We start from the raw sequence: 19,477 nt of genomic DNA, 5'->3' as shown, positions 1-19,477 counted from the left end.
CTGAGGAGAAAGCACAAAGTCACTTAACAGCAGCAGCATCTGTGAGAGAGATCTCGGAGTCTTGGTGGATAATCAACTAAACATGAGCCAGCAATGTGCAGCTGTGGCTAATAAAGCCAACACAATAAACCTCTGGCTAAAGAGATCGTGTCGCCAAAATATCCTGGGCCCTGTGCTCTTCAACATTTTCATCAATGACCTGGACAAGGGAATAGAATGGCAACTGATCAAATTCACAGACGACACCAAGCTGGTGGGGGTAGCCAACACCCTTGAAGACAGGCTCAAATTACAGAAAGACCTGGACAGACTAACACAGTGGGCCCACACCAACAAAATGATGTTCAACATCAACAAGAGCAAAGTCCTTCACCTAGGTAAAAAAAAACCTGGGCACACATACAGCCTGGGAGAAACCCCTCTTAGCAGTAGCGACTGCGAAAGAGATCTCGGAGTCTTGGTGGAAAATCAACTAAACATGAGCCAACAATGTGCAGCAGCAGCCAAAAAAGCCAATACAATCCTAAGCTGCATCAACAGGGGGGTACACTCCAATACTAAGGAGGTATTAAAACCACTCTATAATGTCCTGGTCAGACCACACCTGGAGTACTGCATCCAATTTTGGTCACCCCACTACAAAAAGGACATTGAAACTCTAGAGAAAGTACAGAAAAGAGCAAATAAAACGATAAAGGGACTGGAAACCAAGACATACGAAGAGAGGTTGTTGGAACTGGGCATGGATAGTCTAGCAAAAAGGAGGGCCAGAGGGGACATGATAGCATATACAGATATTTGAGGGGTTGCCACAGAGAGGAGGGGGTCACACTATTTTCCAGGGCACCAGAGGGCCGACCAGGAGCAATGGATGGAAACTGACCAAGGAGAGATGCAACCTGGAAATAAGGGAGAACTTTCTGACAATGAGAGCGATCAACCAGTGGAACAGTTTGCCTGCGGAGGTTGTGAACGCCTCAACACTCAACATATCCAAGAGGAGATTGGACTGCCATCTGACTTGGGTGGTGTAGGGTCTCCTGCTTGAGCAGGGGGTTGGACTTGATGACCTGCAGGGTCCCTTTCAACTCTAATAATAAACAAATAAACAAATGAGATGCTTGGGAGAGAAGGAAAGGGAAGAGGCTGAAGGAAGAACCAAGATTGAGCCAACGGGCGTCTAACGTGGCTGCAGGATTTGAGCTGAAATGCAAGGGCAGGGTCATAAAATGAACTACCATACTTTGAGGACTACCTATCTCTTCATCCTCCCCTCCCCCCGCATTGAAAGTTCTGCCTGTTTATTTCATCTTCCCAAATCATGCAATCATTTGCAAACCGACTTGGGAAATTGCAGAGCAATGACCCAGCAACGTCTCTCCAGAACTGAACCAGGAGCCCACAATCAATGTGGTTCACTTGCCTGAATTACGGATGGGGAGTTTCGGTGGTGATGGCAGCCTCGCGTCCTTCTGGGCAGGACACGGCCTGCTCCTGCCCCATTTATAAATCAATGGGCCAGAAGGAGGAGGTGTGGGCCTAGGGCAATGATGGCAAACCTATGGCACAGGTAGCACAGGTAGCATGTGGAGCCATATCTGCTGGCACACGAGCCATTGCCCTAGCTCATCTCCAAGATGCATGTGTGTGCCAGCCAGCTGATTTTCAGCTCACACAGAGGCTCTGGGAGGGCGGTTTTGGATCTCAGAGAGCCTCCAGGGGGATGGGGGAGGGCGTTTTTACTCTCCCCTGGCTCCAGGGAAGCCTTTGGAGCCTGGGGAGGGTGAAACACGGGCCTACTGGGCGCATCAGAAGTCAGGAAACAGTCTGTTTCCGGCCTCCAGAGGACCTCCGGTGGGAGAGTTGTTTTTCCTCTTCCCAGGCTTGAATTATGGGTGTGGGCACTATGCACAATAGTGCGCACACACGCTCTTTCGGTACCTAAGGAAAAAAAGGTTTGTCATCACTGGTCTAGGGGGGTTGATTGGTCTACAGCGATCCTTCCTAGGAAGAGTTTATGGACACAGAACGGGGATGCATCAGGATGTTGCAAGGGAGAACATCAGGTGCATGGGTGCAAATTAGATGCTGGTGCGCACCAGTTTGTGCACGTGAAAGGGGCGTGTGTGTGTGTGTGTTTGTCTAAGAACAGAATACATTTTCCCAGAATTGCAAGGAAGCCTTCAGGTTCTGTTATCCTTGAGCAGGGGTCCTGAAACTTGGCATCTTTAAAACTTGCGGACTATGCTGGCTAAAGAATTCTGGGAGTTGAAGTCCACAAATCTTAAAGTTGCCAAGTTTGGGGACCCCTGCCTTTGAGGGTTAATCGTTCTCCTTACATCCACGGCAGGGTGTGTTTGCCCAACTCCTAAATCCGAGTTAAGAAAACCCGTTGGCTGTAGTGAACGAATGATTTCATCCACAGGCCCAAAGTAATAAACTAGCATGATTTAATACGGAAACTTGGTTCTCATAACCTGTGAAGGCAGTAGTTGACTTCCTAGACTACACTTGCCCCTAACTATGTTTAACCGTTTTGACCCAAACTGGCCCACGTCTCTTTAGATCACTTGCATGATGGCGTTGTGTCTTGCATCCAATGTCTATGCATTTGTATAATGATGTCATTATGCATATGACATCACTCCCCACCCCACAAAAAATCCCAGACATGCTGGACTAACATTTATAATTCCTTCCTTCCTTCCTTCCTTCCTTCCTTCCTTCCTTCCTTCCTTCCCTCCCTCCCTCCCTCCCTACCTACCTACCTACCTACCTACTTACTTCTTCCCTCCCTCCCTCCCTCCCTCCTTCTTCCTCCCTCTCCTTCCTTTCTTCCTTCCTCCTCTCTTCTTTCCTTCCTTCTTTCCTCCCTCCCTCCCTCTCCTTCCTTCTTCCCCCCCCTCTCTCTCTTTCTTTCTTTCTCTTTTAAAGAAAAAACAATGCTGAGCAACCCTCTAGAATCAAAATATTACTATCCCTCCTTTTAATGCACCAACCAGATATTTTAATTCTATACATTCCTCTGCTCTTCCCCCCCCCCCATCCACTGTGGTCGAGTTTTATAAACCCTCATCTAAGTTTTGCAGGTTAAGAAAACTTCTGCTGAATTCCCACTCTTTCTACTCACCCTTTGGACTCTTTTTCCTTAAAGAGCTGCCACCTCTTTCTTTTGGGTGTTCTTGGCGTTATTTTTGCTAGGGCCAAGACGACTTTCCCCTCTGGCTTTCTCACATTCAAACAGTCCTCCCAATTCTTGATTTGAGTGTCCACTGGATGAAGCTGTCGCTTTAATGAATTGGGGAAAAGGAGCAGCCAGCCTCAAATAAATGAGTACTATTTGTACCATAACAAGGGACAAACATTTCTTTTTAAAAAAAATATCTTTATTAATTATTTGCATATAAAAAACAGACAAAAAGAATAATCAAAAACAATTACAAAAAGAAGCAAAAAACCCCAAAAGGAAATAAGAAAAGAGAAAAAATTCTAATTTTATTAATTTCTGGATGTCCACTTCTTTATGGGAACATTTGTGTGTCCATTAACCAGAATGATAGCCTTAGCAGGAAATTTCTTAATTCCCCAGCGGGCATAAACAGATGGTTAATTCGGTTTGCCTAAAGTTTATAAACCATGTTAAGTTGTTGAACGCTTCAATAGATGGGTGTTTGTAAAGCCTAACGTCCTTGGTTTAATAGGCATCAGGAAATGGACAATGTGTTCTTCATATTTATTTTTAATCCTGATTCGACAGATAATCCTCTACTTACACCACAATTGAGCCCCAATTTTTTCCATTGCCAAGTGAGAGAGTTGCCTCCATTTTATGACCTTTTTTCCCGCAGCTGTTATACGAAGGCTGTGCTGGTTAAGTGTGTAACATGGTTTTATTAAGAGAAACTGAATTCCCCCATTGATTCTGCCTGCCAGATGGTCATAAGAGGGACCGTGTGATCCCAAACCAATCCAACTGTCATAAATATGAGTCAATTGCCAAGCATCTGAATTTTGACCACAGGGTTGCTGCAATGGTCATAAGTGTGAAAAAAACAGAGGTGGGTATTCACTTACTTTCCCTACCGGTTTGCAAATATGAGTGTGTATGGATGTGCTTATTTTTCTCATGCGTGCCACCGCTAGGAATGCATGGCGGCCTTCCACACTTGTATTTTGTTGGCTAGAGTGGAACAGAATAGAATTCTTCATTGGCCAAATGTGACTGGACACCCAAGGAGTGTGCAGCTTTCCATGAAGACCACCCTTGGACCTGCCTGCGTTCATTTCAATTTCAATTCAATTTATTAGACTTGTATACCGCCTGTCTCCGAGGACCCAGAGTGGCATACAAGTCTAATAAATTCATCTCATGGAAGTAGGCGAAGCAATGACCATGAGAATACTTCCATGTGATTCCGTTTACCTAGAAGTGTAGCTAAAAAGGCATTTGATAGAGTTGACTGTTCCTCGTGCAGGGAATATTTTCCCAAGATAAAGGAACAGATAACAGATGTACATCCCTCATCAATGGGACACACAACATGGGCTTCCTTCTCATCCTGATGGACTAGGTGAATGAAATAGGGAAGAGGTGGTCCTTCAAATAGCCTGACCCTAAGCCATGTGTTCTGCAAAGACTGTATTTGCTACAGAGCTGTTATGTTGCCCAGAGGTTACACCCGGCACCCTCTTTAACCAAGGAATCCACAGAATTCTTCAACCAGACCATGCGCCAGATCTGTTCTTCAGTGCACACAAAGGACACCTCAAGATGTTGTATCAACCACTTTCTCCTTGTGGGCAAGAGGACAGAGAAAGCACTCAGAAACAGGCTACCTTCATCACTGTGTTTTGAGATCTGTGGTGGCCACCTTATGAATATCTGAACAGAATGAGAGACAATTCCAGAGCAGGTTCATAGGTGCAATAGAATTTATTCATTCACGATGCAGCACAGAGAAAAGGAAGTTGGGCCCATACATTCATGGAGGGGAGGTCCCACTGGTATGCAGTGGAGAGAAACATTTGAGTGGTGGACAGGTTGCTTCCATTCCTTGACCTGCTGGGAATTATGGGAAAACCTCCTTTACGCATCACCTTTCATATTTACACAGGTAGGGGCGAAGATCACCACAATCTCGGGTAGCCCAGAGTTTGTAATCTAGAAGATAACACATAAAGGTATTGAGAAATCCATGCAACTGTTCATAGTTAAACAATCACCCAGTAAGGAACCATCAACTACCAACTAAACAAACAAAATAAACAACCACCAAATACTCCCACCAACACCGACAGGGCAGGCTACTTGTGTATAAACGGTGCAAAACTGCACTCCCTTCTGGGAACTGATCATGTTACCTAGGTGGGTCATGAAATGTCTGCATGAAAACAAACCAGCTCAGAGAGCACCAAGGACCCCACAGTCCTCCTCCTCCTCTCCAGCCAACCCCTCTTTCTTCTAACACTGATGATTTTGCCCAGTTTGGTCATGAAATGTCTGCAAGAAACCAACCAACTCTGAGAGCATGAAGCATTTTCCCTAAATGGATCAATAAATCCATAAATATCCAGCATTTGCCATATTCTTGGTATTCTGTTGCCATTGGCCTTCAGCTGAGGTAACAACTGAAGTCAGCAACAAGTTTGTTTGTTTGTTTGTTTGTTTGTTTGTTTGTTTGTGTATATATAAACATGTGACACATATAGATAGAATTGTCGGCTATCAATAAAATTAACTGCCTTGGAAATGGCCCTAGGTTGGGCCAAGAGGCAAATAAGGAGCTGTGATGTTCCTTCAAATACACCAGGGTGATTCGACACAAAAAATATGTAACCCTTCCCTGGTGCAGAGCTGAAGGGATTGGATACTGTAGCCTACAGGATAATTCTCTGCCTTTCAAGGCAAAGATTGCAGGTTCAAGTCCCAGTGGGTATGGCTAGCTGATGAGGCCAAAATAAGGCCGAAATAGATCTATCCTAGTCTCCCTTAATTTTCAAATTCAGCAAAAAAACATATATATATATATATATATATATATATATATATATATATATATATATATACATATATACACATACATACATACATACATACATACATACATATATATATATATATATATATATATATATATCACATGTTTTTGCTAAATTTGAAAATTAAGGGAGACTATATATATATATAGTCTCCCTTAAGTCGTAGATTTTCACGGGTACAGGTATGACGGTCTTGGTATATTCGGGTTTCTTCCCGTGTAGGATTTGGAAATTTCTGGCGACGTTTTGACGAGGTCTCACTCGTCATCTTCAGGCTGGTGTTTCTGTCCTTGTTCTAAGGCGAACACCTTAGAACAAGGACAGAAACACCAGCCTGAAGATGACGAGTGAGACCTCGTCGAAACGTCGCCAGAAATTTCAAAATCCTACACGGGAACAAACCCGAATATACCAAGACCGAAGATTTCAAAAATTCAGCAAAAACATATGTTTTGCTTGATTGTAGTTACTCTAAACCACCAAGAGTGTCATGATTTCAGCAAGTATAAATATAAAGGGGAGTTAAGTGGAAGGTTGAATGAATGGATGGAGATGAGACATTGAGACAGACATAGAACATAGCATAATGGAGCTGAGAGGAATCTTGGATTCTTATTATTATTATTATTATTATTATTATTATTATTATTATTATTATTTTCTCACGTTGCTTTTGATCTTTTCCCCAACTAACTTCAGATTGTGTCCCCTTGTTCTTGTGTTCACTTTTCTATTAAAAATACTACCCTCCTGGACCTTATTTAACCCTTTAACATATTTAAATGTTTCGATCCTGTCCCCCCTTTTCCTTCTGTCCTCCAGACTATACAGATTGAGTTCATGAAGTCTTTCCTGATACGTTTTATGCTTAAGACCTTCCACCATTCTTGGTCAGTTTCCATCCATTGTTTCTTGTCTTGTCTTTTGGTGCTTTGGAAAAAAGTTTGACACACACACCCCTCGTATTTGTAAGAGCCCCTCAAATAAAATAATGGGATACAGAAATAAAGATAGATGTTGGGTGTATGATAGGTAGGTAGGTAGGTAGGTAGAGATACAGATACAGATAAACAAACCCCTCCACTGGTTCAGCTGATACAGGGAGGAGAACTTGTGGCTTAGAGGTTAAAGCAACTGGCTGACAAGAAAAGCAGCCCAAGGTTGAATCCAAGAAGGATGAAGACATTATTTGCATAGCAAAAACTTCCAATTCGTCCTAGATGAACTGCTCAGGACCTCCCTGTAAACAACATCCCTGGTTTTGCTCTCTGGCTCAAGGATGACCAGGCTGTCAGGTGAACTGACTGTGGAGCATCCCGCATAGAACTGGCCATGGGACAAACAGGCGGCTTCCCTTACTTGTGTTTCCTAATAGCTTCTGTAAAACCTTTCCTGCATTTTTTGCCTCTTTTCCCTTTAATTGGTGTTACATTGGACGAACAGATTCGTCTGAACTGAGGAGGAAAATAGGAGTGTGGGGGATCTGTCTCTGCCTACCAGCATCCATTGATATTCATCTGGCTAGTGTCCTATTAGTGTGTGAGAAAGTTGAAGGGTGTTTGAAAACTCAAACAGTATTTGCTGTGTGAGCAAGAAGGATTCTGTGTGAGGCTTAGCTCAACTGTTCTGTAGTAAAGCTGCTTGCTGCTGTGAAAGCAAAAGTGAAACTGAAACTCCTCTGCTTGTGTTTTGCATTTGGATCAGATTTTTTTTCAGGTGGGGAGGGGGGAGTAGAACTACTTAGCATCAGAACTTGTTAATAATAATATAAGAAGTACACATGCTCTGATGGTTATTTTGGAAAATCCTTTCTTAGTGAGCACCTAGAAGGCAAGTGGAACATGCGTGGCAAATTTCAAGTTTGTAGCCTTTACGGTTCTGGAGATTTCATGATTAATGTGTTTGGGCCTGTGTGTGAGCAGACAAGACCTTTCAGCCAGTCTTGTCTAAACAATTTCTCTGGAACTAAGGATTATCCTGGAATCATCTCAGCTTCCCCTCTGATATTTCAGTTTTCCAGATGTACATGGTAAAAAAATCTTCTACTCACCTGGTTTGGCCAGGATTGTGCACTGTTTCTTTAAATTGCGCGGTTCTTTCGGTGCCCACAGTGTATAATCAATGGGACTCCCATCCGACCACTCAAAGGTCCTCTTCTGAAGAAAAAAGACAATGCCAGAAAGAAATATCAGAGTGGGTCAAGGCAGATCCTATGATACCTTTCTGGTCTGAGTTGGTCCCTGTCATTTTCATCTGCCCTATTACCTATCTCCTTTTCTACTTATGACCATAACTTTGTTGCTTTTGTCTTTACGATCAATATTTCTTTACAATCTTTATTTAATTTCCTAGCATGATTGTTTGCTTATGTTGATTATCATTCATAATCTTTGATTGTGCTGATTGCTTATTTAGTATCCCATGACTATCACTAAGTGTTGTATCTTGTGATTTATGGATGTACTTTTATGGTGACTATGATCATGATTTATCAATTACAGCTTCTACATACACTGAGAGCTTATGCACCAAAGGAAAAATTCCTTGTGTGTCCAATCACACTTGGCCAAGAAAGAATCCTGGTACCCATAACTGCATTCAGGATCCCAAATTCAATCAGAGCGAAGGATAACCACGCCTTCTCATAAGGAGGACTCTATATTTCTTCTCCTGCACCTACTCAGAAGATGGGTGGCCCTTGCCTTATTTGTGGGATTTCAACTCAAAATCACAAGACTTCTATTAAAAGGGAAATCAACAGAATAATTGGTGTTATTTATTTATTTACTTACTTACTTACTTACTTACTTACTTACTTACTTACTTACTTACTTACTTACTTACTTACTTACTTTATTTATTTTATTTATTTATTTATTTATTTATTAGATTTGTATGCCGCCCCTCTCTGCCCCTCTTACTTACTTACTTACTTACTTACTTACTTACTTACTTACTTACTTACTTACTTACTTACTTACTTATTTATTTAGTCCAATGCACAATACATATTGAAGAGAATAGACATGAAGTATTATATATAAAGAAAAGGATAGAAGAAAAGATATAAAAATAGAGGAGAAGATATATGAAAGGAAGAAAAGATATATGATATATAAGACAAGGAGAGACAATTGGACAGGGGATGAAAGGCACACTAGTGTACTCATGTACGTCCCTTACTGACCTCTTAGGAATCTGGAGAGGTCAATCGTGATCCATCCAAAATCATAATCGTAATGTGATGCCCAGGTGCATCTTGGCATGGAGAATTTATCAAGCCAGCAAAATGCCTGGAGGGGGCTGAAAGGCAGGATGCTCCATCCCGTATTTGCCCTGTTATATTGGTCTCCCTGGAAAAAGCAACCTCTCACCTGGTATAGCCAACAGAAGCTAGGCGAGCCCATGGCTTAGAGATAAATGTATCTACCTAATATGCAAGGAGCCTTTTTATATAGAGTCCAGGGGTGAAATTCAGCAGGTTCTACCAGGTTCTGGAGAACTGGTAGCGGAAATTTTGAGTAGTTTGGAGAACTGGCAAACACCACCTCTGGCTAGCCCCAGATTTGGGTGGGGATGGAGATGTCACAATATCCTTCCTCTGCGATGCCCATCAAGCCAGCCCAACAAACTATGCTGTGCCCAACAAGCCACGCTTTGTCCAACAAGTGATGTCCACCAAGCCATGCCACGCCCAACAAGCCATGCCCAACAAGAGGTTCCTTCCATGTTCAGGGCTTGGCTGGATGACCTCAAGGGACTCTTCCAACCGTAGGGGTCAAAATCAAGACCCTTGGGCTAAGCAATCCTCCCCAAAGTGGGGGGTCTCTGCACACAACAGATGGGTCAGGAATAAGGCCCTCCTGATCACTGGCTTACAAGGATGAGACCCTCCCTCTTGGAACGGACCGCCGGAGCCTCCAAAGCCCATGGCAGTCTACCTAAAGACCCGGCGATATTCACTGAACAAATGTTTTGCTTGCTGATTGGATTGGATTGGATTGGATTGGATTGGATTGGATTGGATTGGATTGGATTGGATTGGATTGGATTAGATTAGATTAGATTAGATTAGATTAGATTAGATTAGATTAGATTAGATTAGATTAGATTAGATTAGATTAGATTAGATTAGATTAGAATGCCGCCCCTCTCCGTAGACTTGGGGAAGCTAGTAAAAGAAATTCCAGGCTCAATTGTGTTTGTAAATGGAGGAACCTACAGGTAAATAAATGCCTACTGGAAGATTATACGGGGTCTCTTCCCAGCCTCATGGAAGGGTTCCCCCTCGACTCGGATCCAATTAAATGGGCTATTTGAAAGAGAATCGAGGTCTTCCTCTTTCTCCACGCCAGGCCTGATTTGGAGCCCGTGCAAGACAAATATTACCCCTAAGAGAAGGAGGGAATTCTCACACTCACCTTTGGAGTCCTCTTTTTACTCTCAAACATCCCAATCCAGACAGCTGTCTGTTCAGCGTAGTTTTTATCTAGGTACGTGGAGAGGAGCTCTGTCTCTTCCTCACTGACGACAGAAGCCAGGTGGGAATTTGACTTTATGGACTGGCATTCCAGCTGAGGGAGACCAAGAAGAAGAGGTTTCACCCTACAGAACAGGGGTCCCAAACTCTCCGGTTGCAGCTCGGTACTGGACTGCGACCCTTTTAGAACTACAGGTATGCACACACGACAGGTGTACCTCTCCTACTATTCCCTTTCTGGGACAGATGAAACAACAAAGCTCAGAGAGCAAATCCCCCTCCTTTCTAGCACTGATGAGGTTACCTACTTGGGTCATGAAACATCTTCAAGAAAACCAACAAGTACCAAGGATCCCCACAGTTCTACTCCTCTTCCTCCTCCTTCTCCTCCAACACCACCAACACCACGAACTCCACTCCCTTCTGGCACTGATGATGTTCCCTAGTTAGGTCCTAAAATGATTGTAAGAAAGCTTTAAAGCTCAAAGTGCCAACAACCTCATAGTAGTCTTCCTCCTCCTCCTCCTTTTCCTCTTCTTCTTATTCCTCTTCTATTTCCTCTTCTTCCTTTTCTTCCTCTTCTTCTTCATCTTCCTTCTTGTTCCTCTTCTTTTTTCTTCTTCGTATTATTATTATTATTATTATTATTATTATTATTATTATTATTATTCGTCTTGTCTTCTTTTCCTCCTCCTCCTATTATTATTATTATTATTATTATTCATCTTGTCTTCTTTTCCTCCTCCTCCTCCTCCTCCTCCTCCTCCTATTATTATTATTATTATTATTATTCATCTTGTCTTCTTTTCCTCCTCCTCCTCCTCCTCCTCTTCTTCTTCTTCTTGTCTTCTTTTTCTTTTCCTCCTCCTCCTCCTCCTCCTCCTCCTCTTCTTCTTCTTCTTCTTCTTGTCTTCTTTTCCTTTTCCTCCTCCTGTCTCCCTCCTTTCTGCAAACCTCACTTCCTTCTACTACTGATGATCATGAAACATCTGCAAGAAAACCAGCAACTCAGGGAGCACCAGGGATCCCTTAATTCAACCCTGAGCTACAAATATTGAATAGTTGTACATCGGGGACTACCTGGGGTGAAGCTGTTTGGGACCTGTGCCCACCTGTTCAGCCTGGCCTTTCCCTTACCTCCGCTCTCATCCAAGTCAGTCTGAGGTTGAAGAAGCCATAGCAGCATCTTTTGAGCTGTATCCACCCTCTGGGGCACTCACGGGCTTTGGCACCTGTTAGCAGAGGAGGAAAGATGAAAGCAGAGCAGGCCAGTGAAGAAGCACAGGATTATCTTATGGTCGCTCACGCAGATGCTCCCATCCGAAGAGAACAGCCACACTCAAATCAGAATGACAGAACGATAGAATGACAGAATAACAACAGAATATAACGGGCAAAATAACAACGGGATAACAGAGGGTTAAAATAAAAGAATAAAAGAATAACAACAGAATAACGGAATGACAGAATGATCAAATAACAGAATGATCAAATAATAGAATAACAACAGAGTAATGGACAGAATGACAATGTTAGAATAAAAAATAACAGAATAATAGAATAGCAACAGAATAACAGAATGATAGAATAAAAGAATAACAATAGAATAACGGAATGACTGATAAAAGAACAGAATGATAGACTAATAGAATAACAACAGAATAGCGGGTAGAATGAAGGAATGACAGAATGATAGAATAAAAATAACAGAAGGATAGAATAATAGAATAATAACAGAATAACAGGCAGAAAAAACAGAATAACAGAATGATAGAATAATAGAATGACAAAATAATAGAATGACAGAAATTGAATTACAACCACAGGAAAGCCTAAAAGAGAGACACGCGTTAAGTAAGTTTTGCCCTATTTTATTACCTGTCTTGCCACATTGATTGGATGAATCCCTGCCATTGTTTTTCCTGTCTCTCATCCTTAACCACTCTGACCACTATTTACTTTGGGGGCTCTGCATTTCATCGCACAGTGTACAAGTCCCCGAGCAACAACCCTGCTTCAGCGATGCTTTTTGTGAGCCTGGGTCTTCCACCGGAATTTGGAGAGGTGGGCAGAAGGACCTACCTGGTGGAAGGGCGACAGCCAGCAGGAAGCCACCTAACAAAAGATGGAAAGTCTCCATCTGCGGGGAGCAAAGGAAGAGAAAGAGAATTTTGGGAAGAGAAATGCTATTTTCAGCCACACCTCTGAATAAACCAATTACTGTACACCTAATTTAAACAGAAGGGACCTTGGAGGTCTTCTAGTCCAACCACCTACTCAAGCAGGTGACTTGTTTACACCATTTGTATTGCATTGACTTAAACAGGAGCAGCTGCTGGACTGTCCTATGAGACCCATGTCCAAAGAGACCAACTGACATCTCCATTTGAATTACAAAAATTCACCAGCAGTCTTCAACGCAGGGTCACGAAAGAGACGGCCCTGTCAGTCACTAAAGGATGCAGTCAGTAAGCAAGCCATCATAGCACGGATCAGATTTTGTATCCTCAGTCATTAAGCAAAACTGTCTTCCTCAATTGACTTGGCTTGTTGCAAACCAACTAAGAAGGTCATAAATTGAGAGTATGTATCTTGCTTAGCAAAAGAGATATTTTGGACTTAATTGTAGTCGTTGAGGACGTCCAGTACTGTATATCAATTTCCTTTCCCTCTCCTAACTACCAAAGTTAGTTACGACATCCTCAGAGCTGTGGTGGCACAGTGGTCAGAATGCAGTACTGCAAGCTAATGTTTCCATATGCCAACAGTTCGATCTTGACTGTCTCAGGGTTGACTCAGCCTTCCATCCTTCTGAGATGGGTGAAATGAGGATCCAGATAGTTGGCAGAAAGAGGCTGCCTCTGTAAGCAGTTTAGAGCGGACTGTAAAAGATTGTGAAGAGATATATAAGTCCACATGCTATTGCTATTAGTAGGGAAGACCCATTAACGGAGAATCAAGGATCTCAGCAACTCATCCTGGGCAAGTGACTGAAGACCACCCAGCCTCTGTTTCTCCTATCAAGGTGATGTGAATATTTGCTCCCCCCAAAAACCAAACTTTGGAAGCCACTCACTTGTTCCTCTGCTTGATGATCTCTGGTTGACTCTCCTGAAGTGACACCGCCTCTCTTGTTCCTCTGCTAACTCTCCTGGGACCTATATATCCTGGCTAGTCAGAGAGGAACGTGTCCTATTGCGAGTTTCAAAACCTAAGTAGAGCTTCAGAAGTTACGTTCCCATGAAAGTACCCCAGGTTGTGGGCGAGCAGAGTTTTTTCTGAATTTGCTGGAGAGGGTGGGTGGAATAGAGGGTGGGTGGTTCCTGCTGGCTTTGAAGGACACGTTCCGAACAATCTTCCCAAAGAGATGGTTTCATCCTAAACTGGGGAACATCTGAACCTGAGGAACGTGGACTGACTTAATCCTTGGTCAGCGAGTTTCTGGACACTTTTTTTTTTCTAAAGCAGCTCATCAGCTAGTCCAAAGGGAAGAAATAAAATAGGGTTTTATTTGATTATTAAATTTATTTTATTTTTATTTTATTTATTTATATTTATCAAACAATGTATATTTTATTTTATGTACGCTGAGAGCATATGCACCAAGACAAATTCCTTGTGTGTCCAATCACACTTGGACAATAAAAATTCTATTCTATTCTATTCAATTATAGTATGGCAATTTGTATAAATAAAACATTAGAAACGTAATGATGAAAAGTAAAAATAGAAGACAATAGAACAGTAGGACAGGGACGGTAGACACAATGGTGCACTTATGCACGCCCCTTACAGACCTCTTAGAAAGGGGGAGAGGTCGACTGCAGACAGTCTAAGGTTAAAGATTTTGGGGTTTGGGGAAGAAACCACAGAGTTGCTGAAGTTGTATTTTCTGCAGTCTAGTTTAGAGCGGTTGACATTTGGTTTAAATCCATTATGTGCTTGTGTGTTGTTGTGGTTGAAGGTGAAGTAGTCACTAATTGGAAGGACATTTTGGTATATGATTTTATGAACTATTGTTAAGTCGGAATGGAGACGACAGAGTTGTAAGTTGTCTAGTCAAAGAATTTCAAGTCTGGCGGAGTGAGGTATTTTGTTACGAGAAGAAGAGTGAAGGACTCTTCTTGTGAAACATTTCTGGACTCTCTCAATTGTGTTGATGTCAGATATGCAATGTATATGCCACCCATCTAGACCCAATTGGGTCCAATGCTTAAACCCCAAACTTAGAAACCAGGTGATGGTGAGTTCTAGTCCCCCGTCAGGGCATGAAAGCCAACTGGGTGACTTTGACCCAATCACTGGGAGACCGTGAGTTCTAGTCCCACCTTAGGCATCAAAAGCAGCTGGATGACTTTGAGCCAATCACCAAGAGATGGGGAGTTCTAGTCTGGATGTTTGATGATGTAACGGATGTCGACACAGGACGGATGATATCAGCTGTTCCAGGCAAAGCCGCCACCTGCAATTGACCAATGGTGAATTTTTCAATGCCAATGATGGTGTTTAAGTGCTGCTCCAGTTGTTTTGGGATTGCAGGTCCGGACGGATTCTATAGAACCAGTGGTGGCATTTATGCGCATTTCGGAGAACCGGTAAATCCCACTGCTGACTAGGCCCACCCACCCCACCCCTCCCACTTACTCCTTCTCTCCTCCTCCTCCTCGGGCTCATACACGCAGAGAAAACATGTGAAGAAGGCGAGAAGCAGCCCAGTTTATTTATTTATTTATTGGATTTGTATGCCGCCCCTCTCCATGGACTCGGAATGCTGGAAGACATGGCCGAACTTTTTTGTTGGTTCTGTTGGTTGTGAGTGAAACCGACTCTTTGGGAAGATTGTTAGGAACATGACCTTCAAAACCAGAAGTAACCAAGGCGCCAACCATCTATTCCACCCACTCTCTTCAGCAATTCTTTATTCATTAGTTTCTCAGAAAGAACTCTGCTCGCCCACAACTTAATTTCAGCTGAACGTAATTTCTCAGATTCCACCTAGTTTTTGAAACTCACAGTAGGATGCATTTCTCTCTGACTAGCCAGGAGATATAGGTCTCAGAAGAGTTAGCAGAGGAAGAAGAGAGGCAGTGTCACTTCAGGGGTGTCAATCAGAGGCCAATTAAGTTCGATTAAGGTGTCCAAGATGCTGACCGAAGGGCACAAAATTGACAGAGTCAGTGCCGCCCGATAATTTCTTGACAGTTTTGAGATTGAAGGCGAGGCTTTTCTCAATTGTATAGTGACAGGAGATGAAACTTGGGGTTATCATCATGCTCCAGAGAGTAAACATCAATCAATGCAGTGGCGCCATACCCATTCTCTCCTGCAGCCTCAAAATTCAAAATTCAGAAATCAGTGACAAAAATTTGGGCACCATCGCGCACAAATCTTGGACACCCATTGCAGCAGCGTTCCTGCCCTCAACATTCAACCACATGATTCTTGACAAATGTCTCTTTTTCTTTTATGTACGCTGAGAGCATCTGCACCAAGACAAATTCCTTGTGTGTCCAATCACACTTGGCCAATAAAATTCTATTCTGTTCTATTCTATTCTGTTCTATTCTATTCTAGTGTATTACAGCACACACTTCGCCCTTGGAAGAAAACGGAATGAGGATGCTCATCTCTAACCTTCCCCACAATGCCAGTCGATGATCTACTGACCCCTGGCACTGCTCGCTCTCTTCCGCTGGTTTCCCGCTACACGATAGTCACACCAAATTCCACTGCGAACATTCCCCGCTAGAGCTACGGGCCTTGTAACCTTACTTTCCGGATAACCCTCGGAGGAACTTAACTTGCCCTAGCTTGGGCATTTAGGAAAGAAAAATCTTTTATCCATTTGTAGGCAAAGGTATAGTTTTACTAAAGCCAAGTGCTTACAGTATAAGCAAAATACTGGTTCTGGGTTTTTCTCCTCCTTTTCGGGGACTCTCCCGCCTTGGGTGTGGGGTCCAATAGTGTTTGAATTTGGTGTTTTGGTAACAGCTTTTAAAGGTTCTTGGTGCTTGGGTTTCGCAATCCATTCTCACACTCGTGTTCTTGGATCCGCCAGTCTGTTTTGGATTGGCACCTCTGATTCCTGCCAACCCTTCCCTCCTACATTACCATTCTCACAACCACCATCACTACATTTCATGGCAAGATGCCAGATAAGCGAAGCTTGGTTGAAGCATTCACAATGGAAGACCACATTCGTGGAAAAAACATCTGGAAGAGAAAAGAGAGAGGGTTAGAGGTTGGGAATATTTTTCTTTTTTAAAAAAAAAAACTTTATTAAAATCTTTTCCTTTAAAAACAACATATAAAAAAGGCGTACAAAACACACATAAAATAAACAACAAATCACTTTTACGGCTTTTTCATCGTGTTTTCCTAAGTATTTACACTTTACAATATTGCTATTTTCGTTTTGACTGTCACGATTGCATTACATTATTCTGTATTCTATGGATTGAGTTTTCAACTACTATGCCATCCATTTTGATTGCATATATATCTATTTACTCATGCCCTCATCACCTCGAGGTTTGACTACTGTAATGCTCTCTACATGGGGCTACCTCTGAAAAGTGTTCGGAAACTTCAGATCGTGCAGAATGCAGCTGCGAGAGCAATCATGGGCTTTCCCAAATATGCCCATGTCACACCAACACTCCGCAGTCTGCATTGGTTGCCGATCAGTTTCTGGTCACAATTCAAAGTGTTGGTTATGACCTATAAAGCCTTTCATTGCACCGGGCCAGATTATCTCAGGGACCGCCTTCTGCTGCACAAATCCCAGCGACCAGTTAGGTCCCACAGAGTTGGCCTTCTCCGGGTCCCGTCAACTAAACAATGTCGTTTGGTGGGACCCAGGGGAAGAGCCTTCTCTGTGGTGGCCCCGACCCTCTGGAACCAACTCCCTCCAGAGATTAGAATAGCCCCACCCTCCTTGCCTTTTGTAAGTTCCTCAAAACCCACCTCTGCTGTCAGGCATGGGGGAACTGAGATACTCTTTCCCCCTAGGCCTTTACAATTTATGCATGGTATGTTTGTATGTATGATTGGTTTTTTAACAAGGGTTTCTAGCTGTTTTAGTATTGGATTTTTACATTCTGGTTTTATCACTGCTGTTAGCCGCCCCGAGTCCACGGAGAGGGGCGGCATACAAATCCAATAAATAAATAAATAAATAAGTACATAGGAGATAAAGAGACAAGCGTTGTTACAGTTTCTTTGTTAGTAAACCTGATTTATAACAAAATTTGATATTTTATTTTGTTATTTAGCCAGTTATACCGTATGTCCCATGCTTCATAGAAGTCCATATCAAGTCTGCGGAGAGGGGCGGCATACAAATCTGATTAATAAATAAATAAATAAATAAATAAATAAATAATCTTCTTTCTCATGTATCTCCATTGTTAGTTTGCACATCTCAGCACATTCTAAAAATTTCCTGACATTATGAACAGTGTGTTTTCTGGGTTAATTTGCTTACACAATACTATGTTTCCAGTTCCTAGTTTCTACCTCTGTTCTCTTACCATTTGTAAAGCATGTCCCATGTTCGAAAATACTTTGTGTCCTGTTTTTCTTTTATCTTCAGTGTCAGTCTGTCCATTTCTGCACAGTCTGATTTCTTTTTTTAATTATTGATTCTCCTGTAGGTGTTTCCTCATTTTCCCCCAGTGCTGTGCAAATACAATTCTTCCTGCTGTCAGGACATGTAATATTTTAATAGACATTCCCTTTCTCATATTTTTCTGGCATCATGCCTAACAAAAATAATTCTGGTTTGTAGTCTATATGCGGCCTTAATATTTTTCCTAACAATGTGTGCATTTGTGTCCATTTTTATTTTATTTTATTTTATTTGCTTTTTTATTTTACTTGCTATTTGCTTTTGAACATGTCCACCACATGTGGTAGTATGTGCCTGGCCATCGATTACATTTCCAACATGAGACATTTGTTGTGGAATTCATGGACACCACACTTTGCCCTTTGTCTAATTCATATTTGTATCATGGGGGGGGGGGGGTGTTTTTGTTTTACCTAGGTGTAAAACTTTGCTTTTCGCCACATTAATTTCATGTTGTTGGATAGGGCTCATTGTTCAAGTCTGTCAAGATCTTTTTGGACCCTGAGCTTCTCTTCTGGGGTCTTGGCTATTCCTGCCAGCTAAGTGTCATCTGAAAAATTGATAAGTTCCCCTTCTATTCCTTCTTCTAAGTTATTTATGAAGATATTATGAAGCCCCCTGGCTGACAAATGATATGTATGTTGTCGTTGAATAGGAATGATTGATTTTTAATTTAATGGGGATTTTAGATTAGATAAGTGGGTTTAATATTAATCAGACTTAGGATTTGTATTGCATTGTTCTTTTTTATATGTTGTAAACTGTCCTGAGTCCCTGGAGAGGGGCGGCATATAAATTAAATTAAATCAAATAAACAAGGAAGGAAGGTGGGAGGAAGAGAGAGAGAGAGAGGAAGGAAGAGAAAGAAAGAAAGAAAGAAAGAAAGAAAGAAAGAAAGAAAGAAAGAAAGAAAGAAAGAAAGAACAGTTCTGGGCCTAAGAGGGAACATTGCGGTACCCCGGTGCTTACTTTCCTCCATGTAGACATAGTAACATTAAAGGTTACTCGAGGAGTACTGTTTATCAGCCTGTTACAAATCTATCTGGTGATGATGCTGTCTATCTCACATTTTTCTAAGTTGATGTGATGTTCAACTTCAACCCCTGGAATTCCCCAGCAGGAATGCTTTAAGATGGGTGTCAAGTAGTAGTGGGTTGCTATTGGTCCAGTAGTGGACTGTGCAACAGTAGTGGCCACCAGATGATGCAATTTGCGCACAGCCGCTCCAGTGGCAGTCCTATGGGCACCGCCATCTTTTTTTCTTCAATTTTTCATATTTTTTGTTTTGTGCGCATGTGCAGGAGCAAGGTCTCGCAAGGGGAGGCTCC

General features: G+C 42.3%; 1 protein-coding gene across 1 annotated transcript; it reads right to left on the bottom strand.

The window, feature by feature from the left end:
• Positions 1-4,959: 4,959 nt before the first annotated feature.
• LOC139168820 (C-type lectin-like) lies at positions 4,960-13,735 on the bottom strand. Its single transcript, XM_070754546.1, has 6 exons — positions 13,596-13,735; positions 12,602-12,659; positions 11,657-11,751; positions 10,461-10,613; positions 8,090-8,195; positions 4,960-5,161 (listed from the first exon to the last, which is right to left on the bottom strand). Exons 2-6 carry the CDS (start codon positions 12,657-12,659, stop codon positions 5,094-5,096), a joined length of 480 nt encoding a protein of 159 aa, XP_070610647.1. The 5' UTR covers positions 13,596-13,735; the 3' UTR covers positions 4,960-5,093.
• Positions 13,736-19,477: the final 5,742 nt, after the last annotated feature.

This window comes from Erythrolamprus reginae, chromosome 6 (assembly GCF_031021105.1).
Source record: "Erythrolamprus reginae isolate rEryReg1 chromosome 6, rEryReg1.hap1, whole genome shotgun sequence".
Taxonomy (NCBI): domain Eukaryota; kingdom Metazoa; phylum Chordata; class Lepidosauria; order Squamata; family Dipsadidae; genus Erythrolamprus; species Erythrolamprus reginae.
Note: the sequence above shows the minus strand (reverse complement) of the source record. Positions and strands in the feature narration are given on the sequence as shown.

Excerpts from the sequence above, each read along its gene's own strand:
- LOC139168820 (XM_070754546.1), bottom strand. The coding sequence starts at position 12,659 with ATGGAGACTTTCCATCTTTTGTTAGGTGGCTTCCTGCTGGCTGTCGCC. Across the intron at positions 8,196-10,460 it reads GTAAAAAGAGGACTCCAAAG|AAGAGGACCTTTGAGTGGTC; the intron begins GTGAGTGTGAGA and ends TTTTTTCTTCAG. Across the intron at positions 5,162-8,089 it reads CACAATCCTGGCCAAACCAG|ATTACAAACTCTGGGCTACC; the intron begins GTGAGTAGAAGA and ends GTTATCTTCTAG.